We start from the raw sequence: 10,443 nt of genomic DNA, 5'->3' as shown, positions 1-10,443 counted from the left end.
CTACTAATTATGTGCACCTGGTGTGATATACCTGTGTATGATATGAACCATTTTAAGAGGGCATACATGTGAGGGTGTGCTATCTTTTTCCTCAGTTAGAATAGGCATTTTTGTAGAATTACATTTACAGAAGCTCTTGAAAAGACCTTTCTTCAGTTTTACTTGTTTAGTTGTATTACTTTAATCTCTCTGTATTGTTAAAATTGAGATTAAATAACCATATATTAAAAAATGTTACAAAATACACATACTTTCAAAATGTGTCCTAATTTTTTCACATGACTGTATACTCTGAACCTTAATTGCATTTGTTCACTCTTGTGTAACAAAAAAGTATTCCCAGAAAGCATGTCTTTTCCTGGAATACTGATGCACACAGTTCCTCTGCAGAAAATGCCAGAAATGTGAAAGAATCTAAAGACAGAATTCACCAGTTTCTCACCCATCTAACCGCCGCCTTCTTTCTAGGTCCAAGAAATTCATTGACTTTATAGAGGGCTGTCTTGTGAAGACGTATCCCAGCCGACCGTCCACAGAACAGCTGCTCAAGCACTCCTTCATCAGGGACCAGCCCACTGAGCGCCAGGTCCGAATTCAGCTAAAAGACCATATTGACCGCACCCGCAAGAAAAGGGGTGAGAAAGGTAAGTAAATGAGATGGAAAGAGCATAAATGGGTGTAACCCGGGCTGTTGCTTCTTGGACGGTGATCCACTCAAGTATAATTTACAGTGTTTATTTGTGTTATGTTCTGACTTCTCTTTGTTTGTGTGTGTGTGTGTGTGTGTGTGTGTGTGTTGTTTTTTTTTCTTTCTATAGAGGAAACAGAGTATGAGTACAGTGGTAGCGATGAAGATGAAGAAAATCGTGGAGATGACCGAGAGTCAAGGTAATTAGAGTTGAGCATCTCGAAGTAATAGGAATTCTTCACTTGTGGTCTCTGTACACGTGTTTCGAAAGTCCTCTCTCTCAAAGTTTGAATTTTGGTCATCAGTTCAATCCTTAATGTACCCGGGGAGTCCACCCTGAGGCGGGACTTCCAGCGTCTGCAGCAGGAGAACAAGGAGCGCTCTGAGGCTCACAAGAGACAGCAGGCCCAACTGGCCGCTCAGCGCCGAGACCCTGAGGAACACAAGAGGCAGCTGTTGCACGACCGCCAGAAACGCATTGAAGAGCAGAAGGAACAGCGGCGCCGACTTGAGGAGGTAATAATCAAGCAAAGGACTCAATAAAGGAATAGTTTGCTAAATGCGCTTATTGATTTTCTTCCCTCAAACTAGAATGACACCACTCTCATTCAGTACCTGTACATTTAATGTGAAGCTAGAGCTAGTAGGTGATTAGCTTGGATCAGCATACGGATGGAAAGCCTAGGTCTTTCTATAGTTTAAAAAAAGCTGGACTCAAAGACGGTGTTCAGTCGTTTAAATAAAAATTGCTTACTTGGCACATGAGCCAAAAAAGTATTGTAGCTTTCTGATTGGCTTCCGTATTTTCTGGTCCACTGCACATGTGCATGAGTGTCTCCCCCGCAGCCCCCCAAAAAACCTCTGGATTAAAAATTCATAATACAAAAAAGCAATAATTGACCTGGTTTATAGTTTGAGTTATGAAGAACAGTGAAGTTATGAAGAATTTGTGTATGTACTGAGATTTAACGGCTGTAGTTGAATTAACGCTTGGATCAATGTTTACAATTATACATTTTGCTAAAGATTTTGAAAGACGGATACATAACCCAGCGTAATGGCCAGAATGTCATCAGCTGTGAGGTGTTTTTATGAGGTGTTTGAGGAGTGTGTGTGCTATTTGAGTAAGGCACACATAAATAAGCTAATATTTCTAATGTTATCAGTGCTCATAAGGTATTTTACTGCAATAAGGTTGTACTGCCCTAATCTACCTCGTTCTTTCTACTGTAAAGTGCCAACAACAACGGAGTGGACAAGAGGTCTGAGTGTGTTGTTACTACAAAGTGGGATGTTGTCATTTCCCCACAAACAAGAAATCTTGTTTGTGTCTCTTAAAAACAGTAACAAAGCAACACACTCACAAGATTATTAGGATGCAATAGGTGTCTGTGTGTTTTCCTTGTGCGAAAAGGACAAGCCTCTGTTCTCTGCCCTGTGCTGCTGCTCCCTTTATTTATTTATTTATTTATGTTCCACAACACTTTGCACTAAAAACTAGGGTTTGCTTATAAGCAGGCTATCTATTATAGCCTCCCCTGTGAAAACATAGCCACTGTGCTCATTCTCTTTTTCCTGTCACATTCTCTTCCAGCAACAGAGAAAAGAGCGAGAGATGGTGAGGCAGCAAGAAAAAGGTCCCCATCGGAGACTTGACGATATGAGACGTGAGGAGGATAGAAGGTTGGCTGAGAGGGAGCAGGTAACCAACCACAGGAGATGTGGGGCTGCAATCAGCCAATCAGTGTGAAGTGTGGGTGCATCCATCACAACACAGTGCAAGTTGCTCTGGTGGTGAAATTCCATGAGTAGGTTGCCATAGCAGCAAGGGTCTAAATTAGTGTATTTATTCAGAGATGAGTTTTCTGTGGGTGAGCTCTCTGCGTCTCTTATGCTGTTTCCAGTCTACACTCAGAAACACAAGAGTCTGGCATCATAGCATCATCACCTTGTCGTGCCAAATTCTCATTTTTATATTATTATGGTACTATACAACAGTCGCATTAAACTGAAAATCATTTTAATTAGTCTTAATCTGGGAATTGATCACAATCTCTCTAGTGCAAGATGGCAATATTATGTTTTAATGCAAACTTTTTTTTGTTAATTGTATATCTTCTAAACAGTTATTTTTACTAAAATTCAGTGTTAGAAGTTTTGATTTTTCTAAGTACAACACAGTTTGTCTTTTACTGGTATGACATTATGTAACTGTTATGTGCCTTTGTCTTCTGCCCCTCCCATATACTGTGATTTCTTTATTCTAACCTTAATTCTTGTCATTTCTACCTCCTTACCTTTCCTCAGGAGTTTATCAGACATAAGTTAGAAGAAGAGCAGCGGCAATTAGAAATCCTTCAACAGCAGTTGCTTCAGGAGCAAGCACTGCTTATGGTAACTAGTCCTCACTACCCCTTAATCATTTTTGTTTTGACTGCAGAGGTTTCAATATCTTTCACTCAGTCAGTATCTAATCAGTAAAATAGATTTATTGATGAGCACTGAAATACTGTATATTACATATCTCCACAAGTTCTCATCAAAACACTGCAGTGTTACATGTCTGCTCACGCTTGAGATGGATGCTTTCAGGTGGAGTACAATGCAGCAGAGGTGAATACTTTTACAGTCAGATTCTATCTGATCTACTTGTATTTATAACTAAATGTGCAGATTCAGGTTCTAGATGTGCAGCACCTTGATGTACTGTAGATATGCTCTACCTTTATTTTAGCAGGCTGTTGAGCACAGGGATAGTTGCTATTTGAATTGAAGCCTTTCTTCCTGTTTTTTGGAGGGGGGAAAACTCAATCCGGCTGTATGTATGATGCGTTTTTTTCACATAGAATTTCTGTGTAAATGCATGCCTTCATAGGCACCAGAGCACAGGGACACCTACAGAGCAGTGATCCTGAAACGGTATCATGGTTTCATTGCCATGCTCAGGGACAAGTAGCATACAGTAGATGATATGTGCAGGAAACCCTCAGGAACAGTGCTGTGCAGTGATGTTGGTGTCATGGCCACAGTGGGAACTGCAGTACTTGAATTCATTCAGGGCAGAAACATGTCTTTCACTCTCCTCACTTCATTTAAAGGTTTTCAGTCTGTTAAAGAGCCTGCTGTCCTCCATGTGATTAAAAACTACAGCTGCAATGATTGACATACTGCACACTGGCTCAAAAATCCTTGATTGTGTGAGTAAGGTGCCATCTCGGAGCACAGTATCCTGTTCTCTTCATACATTCATTGTGTAAAGTAGATGCAAGTTACCCTCCTGTTATTGGGTCAAAAGTTTAATATGCCACTTCAATACTTTTGAGTCTATGTTGCTTTTCAATAGATGTAATCAATATGCTAGTAGGCAAAATGTTAATCACCGAAATCAAAACCACTTAATAAAATCTAATGAGATCTAACAAACAATAAGGAACTGCTAGATGGATGGGCTACTGCACAATTCATACAGTAGTTGAATCAGCTTCAGTAGTCTAAATCTAAATTTTTTTTTTTGTAGGTTAAGGAATAAATAGATTTCAAGACAGTGAGGCTACTGTTAGGTAAAGGTATGAACAGGAGCAAGCTGTTTATCTGCTGTTCACAACAGACAGATCTAGTTTTTGCTTTGCATCCTCATAATCCTTTAGGAAGGAATATCACCATTCTAATAACTGTTTAAAATAAAAATAGATAAAAAAAATTAATATAATTACTGCCCTGGCCACAAAAAAAGAATCAAAATAGTTTTGAAACTGTAGAGGGTTCATTCTTCTTAAAAATTATAAAGAATTACTGCATACTTAATGGACAGGAGCTGTGTATCTGTGGCAGCAGGTCAGTAAAGGCAGTCCAGATGTCCTCCTCTATAGCAGCTTACTCAAGTTCCCTCAGAGAAATGCACTGCAATCCCTCCATTCTGTCCTCGGTCTGCTCCGAGTTCCCTCCCACACAGGGGAAGCACCTGGGTGAGACATCGTCACCAGGTGCCAAACTGGGTTTTCTCACTGTGGAGGAATACTACAGGCCAACTAAATTGCTGCACTCCCCCTTCTGTTGTGTCTGCTGAGGCCAGCATCCCTTCTGAGAAACCATATTTTGGCTGTTTGTATCCATGGTGTCATGTTTTCACTCACAGTGTATGTGGGCTGTATGGGAACACAAGAATGCAGAATGACTTGTAAAGCTAGTGTTTGGATTTGCCGTCCATAGTGATTTGCAAGTTAAGCACTTAAGAACACTTGACAAGTATTTAACTTTATTCTACTGTTTGTACCCAAGATTAATTAAAAGTATCAAATATGCGGTAACTTGATGTGATACTCATTTTTCAATAGCATTTACTGCTTGGGAGTGAACATCTAATCTCTTCTGTTGTATAAACCTGATTTTGAGTTGAAATTTAAGTGACTTGTGCCTGAAACTCATTTTTTGTTTTATTTAATTGTCTTATGAATACCAAGGTTGTAAAAGGCTTGGAGACCTGTGCCTGCAGCTCACAATGAAAAGTCACTCAGTCAACTGACACACTTTACCACTATCTGTTTACAGCACAGAAGGGCTTAGCTACAGACACAATCATCTTTTGATATAAATTGATAATTGACAGCTGTGCTAAAGATAGGAGTAGACACTTAGAAATGATAATGATCTTCCTGTAGTTTAAGTGAATGCAGTGAACTGCAGGGTGTTGGTTTGGTTATGACCTGTGTCCAGTCTGATACAAGCAACGTCTTGACTGCAGTGTTTCCTTGCTTAGGAGTATAAGCGCAAGCAACTGGAGGAACAGCGTCAGTCAGAGCGGCTGCAGAGGCAGCTGCAGCAGGAGCATGCCTACCTTGTCTCTCTGCAACAGCAGCAGCAAGAAAAGAAGCCCCAGCTCTACCATTATAACAAAAACCTGGAGCCCAACAACAAACCATCTTGGGCTCGTGAGGTAGCAGCGTTGCCTTCATTTGCAGCATTACACACCACAGCCGTTCTGCTCTACACTAGTAAATCTGTTCACTGTCATTATTTTAGGTGGAGGAGCGAAGTAAGCTCAACAGACAGGGCTCACCCAAAATCTGCACCACTGTCTCTGACACTGCCATTCAGTCACGCTCGGACTCAATCAGCCAGTCAGCAGCGGCCCAGTCTGCTCAGACCCCACCGATGCAGAGGCCTGTTGAACCACAGGGGGGGCAGAGCAAGGTGGGTGTTTGCAGCAGTTTAAAGTTCAGTTGATTAAAACCAAACGATGGAAGATACAGCTGCTTATGTCTTTCTGCTACTAATTCTTCATATGCTTTACCCTTTGTCTGCGCTACCTTATTTGACTTTTTTTTCTTCTCTATCACTTTGTTTCCTCATGTAAAAAAATAAAATAAAATCGCCTTGGAATACAAACACAACCTTGCTTTTCCCTCCACTTCGGCCTGCTTCTGACTGTCTTGTGCCCTCTTCCTTCCACTCGACTGCTCCTCCCTCCTGTTGTGCTTCTGCTGCTTCTGACTTCTGCAGTTCCAGATGGCTCACTTGGTTCCTCTGAAGCCTTATGCTGCCCCTGTCCCTCGCTCCCAGTCCCTCTGTGACCAGCCCACTAAGACCATGTCCGCCTTCCCCACCCAGGATCCTTCCCTTACTCCCACCCCCCGCCCCATCCACTCTAGAGAGCTGGTGCGTCAAAACTCAGACCCCACCTCTGAAACCCCAGCTCCACAGGCACACCAAATCAGAGAAGATCGCAGCCCCTGGATCCGCCTGCCAGATGTGGAACTCCCACCCAAGGTAAACTATAGTGGCTGGGTTTACTCAGCAGTAATCCAAGTTTGTTTTTTGTTTTTTTGGTTTTTAATATTTATATATTTACAGTACATAGAAATGTCTTGTTAGTTGCATTAGAGTTAGTAAACTGACTTTGAAAATTTCCATTTTTAGAAATGCACACTGTACTGCTTTGACATGCATTAGCTGGTGGTGTTTACAGTTCTACCTAGTTGCTTGCATCTAGGGAAAACCCTTGACCATCTGAGGATTAATACTTTTTTTATTTATTTTTTTTTTTTACACCTTTATTTGAAATGTGGGTCAAGGGGGATGCAGTGATAGAGTGGGGGGACACCTGCAACCAGTGTCAGTGGTCGGGCTCAAACCACACTGAGCATGTGTACTGTATATGGAGCTCCGCAGAAACTACTTGGCTATCGCGCAGCCTAAGGAATAAATTTATACGGATACCTTCAACAGTTGTTTATGCCCAATGACAGGCCAGTCTTTTAGGAAATAACTGTTTATTAAGGGCAGTTTTGGCGTTTAAAACAAAATCATCTTATCAATTTATAAACTACTGTTGTTGCAAAACAATTGGTAAATGTAACGATGTTGCTGTTCTCAGATTCCCCAGAGAACAGCATCTATTGCCACAGCTCTAAACACCAACCTGACCTCTGGCATAAGGCATCCTGTAAGAGCCAGGTAAGGCAGCCAAATTATTTGATTAGACATTTCTTTCAGCTAGTGCCTCCTAAATCATTAAAGTTTTTAATGACAACTTGAGATAAGTGATTTGTATTCTCATGGCAGCAATCCAGATCTCAGCCGCAATGATCGCTGGGAAAGGGGAGATAGCATGAGCGTCATATCCAATCTACCCCAGACTGGTTCTCTAGAGAGGCATCGCATCCTCAGTGAGTCCCTGCCTCCCCAGCGGTGTTCCTCATTGACTGTTTGTGTAGTAAGCCTAATTTCAGAATTATAACTACATTCTGCAACATTGTTATTTTTAGGCTCCTCTAAAATGGATTCACCCATTCTTTCTCAAGATAGTCGTCATAAGCCAGGGGAGTCTCGTACCTCCTCTCGCCCTGGACGCCCTGCTGTAAGTGCTTTTTTTCAAGCATGCATTATTTTGGCTCCAGCATCCCCCTATTAGTGCATGTAATACATAATATAGCTCACGTATAAGTAGTTATAAAATAAAAAAGCACTAATTTTGTCTACATAAGCTCAGGTTGACCTGAATTCCATGTAACAGAGCTTTTCAGAAAATTTAGCGGAGTTGTAAAATTTTGCGTGAATGGTACAAACCACAGCGCTGTGTTAGATGTGTAATCCTTAACTACACAAATATGTTCCTCCACCTGGACTTCATGGATCCAGGGCTTGAAATAAACTTTTTCTGTCAGTGCCAGAACCATCCCAAATCCTGCTTTTTAACTGTCCCAGATTAAGTCCCTGATCTTTTGTCTGAATAAAAACTTTTGGCTACATTAGCTTTTCTTATTCATAGTCATTGGTTGGGTTACTGTTTTTTTGTAATTTTAGTCAATAGATGCATCACTACAAAGTTAGACTAAATGCAAACCTAAATATTTTTTCATATTTGAACACTCTGGGTACATTTTTACTGTGAAATGCTTGCACTATAAGGTAGTTTTCTTTATTATCCCAGGTGCCATTTTTATTGTCTGTGACAACATTAATTTTGAGCCCTGCCTAGATCATATTTCATTGTGTCCCCAACACAAGAAACAAGATACCCCCACCAATGTAGCCCCTTGCATTGTTTCATCATCAGGCTAATGTCTGTGTGAATCCAACCTTATAGACTAACTGAAGCCATTCTTTTACACACGATGTAGTCCACACTTTTGCTGTTTCTCTTCATGTTTCTCCTCTTCTCAAACCCTTATTTGTTGACTTTACCTCAAATGTACAGAGTTACAAGAGAGCTATAGGAGAGGTTAGTATCACTGTCTTTGTGTGTTGTGCAATGCTCAGTGTTTATGCATGTTTGTTTCTCTATTCAGTGGATGTAATACATGTTCCATAAAATGAATTGCATGCTCCACACTGTCTTCATTTATTCATCAAATTGTGTTAAATGAAAGTCCACTTTTTACATAAAAACCTTTTGATTGTATTTGCATTTTTTCTGTGGACATCCTACACTCAACATTGTCTGCTGATGATTTTAATAAGACTGAGTCTGAATTCTACGTTTACATTGGAACTGTTCTGAGCCCAATCCTTCTGATGACCCCTCATTTTCAGTTGTGTCTAAATTATCTTTAATATCAGTATTGCATATGTTACTATTGTGTTATTTGCTACTTTGGGTAATAGCTTTTAAAACACTTTTTGGATTAATTCAATGAGTAAATGATGGTGTGTGTGTGTGTGTGTGTGTGGTGTGTGTGTGTGTGTGTGTATAGGACCATAGCCACTTTGCCAAGGAGCGTGCTGAGGAGCAGCCAAGGCCCCCAGTCAAAGCCAATGATTACTCCTCATCCTCTGAGAGCAGTGAGAGTAGTGAGGAGAGCGAGAGTGGTGAGGGAGCAGAGGAGGAAGAAAGCCCCACCGATCGGTAACACTACCACCTAGAAATTAACTTTGCTTTTCAATACTTTCTGTAAAATGGTGTGATTCTCTTTTCACTCTTTCACATTATCAATTTTGGGGTCCTACAGTATGTTGTCCTATGCCTTTCTTGCTTTCAGTCACAGGGATGCAGACACTGATTCAGTCAACACCATGGTGGTTCATGAAGACGAAGGCGAGGGGGGAGAGGGAGAGCAGGCTGGAGGCTATGGGGATCAGACCATGCTGGTGCAGCGGGTGAGTCACCTGTATATGTAATGATGCTTAAAATGCATTATACCTTGATGGAAAAATCAATGTAATACACATCAAAGCAGCAAAACAAGGAAGCTGGGTCCATTTTGTGGTTTGGTGATATTTTTATTAATTGTATTATAACTTTTTTTAAACACATAACTGACCAAATAAAGAAGAGAGAGTGCTATGTGGAGCCATTTTAATGACCACTTAATGACGTTAGCAGAAAAATTTATGGAATCTAAAACATCAGCGAAGGCTGTCAGGTTTTACTGTCAAATCAAAGAGTGTCTTTGTAGATTCAACACATTCAACAAGCACTCAGGCAGAAATTCATCATAGAGGTGGCAGATGTACAACACAGTGCCAATTTTGCCTTCAGTAGACTGCAGTGTTTATGTGTCCAGAGCTTCAGTACTGCACATCTGTAGTTGGTAATTTTAGGAAAAAGTAGTTATCCTCGGTAGCTCACAAGAGCTTAGCCTAGTGATCAGCCCAAGTTGACCATGAGTATATTGTTTTTTTTTTTATTTGTATGTTACCTAATGCTACCCTGTGTTAGTTGGAGAAATATGTGAGGCTTTGAGAGACAGCGGTATGATTCACTGATAGACAGCATACATCTTGCAGGTGGCTCATGAGTTGAATGTGGGAAATGTCACTTTCACTGAAGTGCAGTAGGTTTTGTACTTATCATCCATCCATCCATCCATCCATTTTCCTCCACTTTTCCGGGATCGGGTCGCGGGGGCAGCAGTCTAAGCAAAGATGCCCAGACTTCCCTCTCTCCAGACACTTCCTCCAGCTCCTCCGGGGGAATATTGAGGCGTTCCCAGGCCAGCCAAGAGACAGTCCCTCCAGTGTGTCCTGGGTCTTCCCCGGGGCCTCCTCCCGGTGGGACATGCCCGGAACACCTCCCTAGGAAGGCGCCCAGGAGGCATCTAAAACAGATGCCCGAGCCACCTCAGCTGGCTCCTCTCCATGTGGAGGAGCAGCGGTTCTACTCTAAGCTCCTCCCAGGTGACTGAGCTCCTCACCCTATCTCTAAGGGTGCACCCGGCCGCCCTGCGGAAAAAGCTCATTTCGGCCACCTGTATCCGGGATCTTGCCCTTTCAGTCATGACCCAAAGTTCATGACCATAGGTGAGAGTCGGAACATA

At 41.5% G+C, this 10,443-nt stretch overlaps 1 protein-coding gene across 1 annotated transcript in view; it reads left to right on the top strand.

The window, feature by feature from the left end:
• mink1 (misshapen-like kinase 1) overlaps positions 1-10,443 on the top strand; it is a 33,342-nt gene that overhangs the window by 13,109 nt on the left and 9,790 nt on the right. Inside the window, 14 exon segments of the mRNA XM_020598785.1 lie at positions 469-644; positions 819-888; positions 994-1,204; positions 2,283-2,390; positions 2,996-3,082; positions 5,445-5,621; positions 5,708-5,878; positions 6,188-6,454; positions 7,062-7,141; positions 7,250-7,353; positions 7,453-7,544; positions 8,385-8,408; positions 8,881-9,032; positions 9,166-9,283. Coding sequence (XP_020454441.1) covers positions 469-644; positions 819-888; positions 994-1,204; positions 2,283-2,390; positions 2,996-3,082; positions 5,445-5,621; positions 5,708-5,878; positions 6,188-6,454; positions 7,062-7,141; positions 7,250-7,353; positions 7,453-7,544; positions 8,385-8,408; positions 8,881-9,032; positions 9,166-9,283 — 1,837 coding nt within the window.

This window comes from Monopterus albus, unplaced genomic scaffold, assembly GCF_001952655.1.
Source record: "Monopterus albus unplaced genomic scaffold, M_albus_1.0 scaffold39.1, whole genome shotgun sequence".
Classification (NCBI taxonomy): domain Eukaryota; kingdom Metazoa; phylum Chordata; class Actinopteri; order Synbranchiformes; family Synbranchidae; genus Monopterus; species Monopterus albus.
This window is presented reverse-complemented; position numbering and strand designations above follow the sequence as displayed.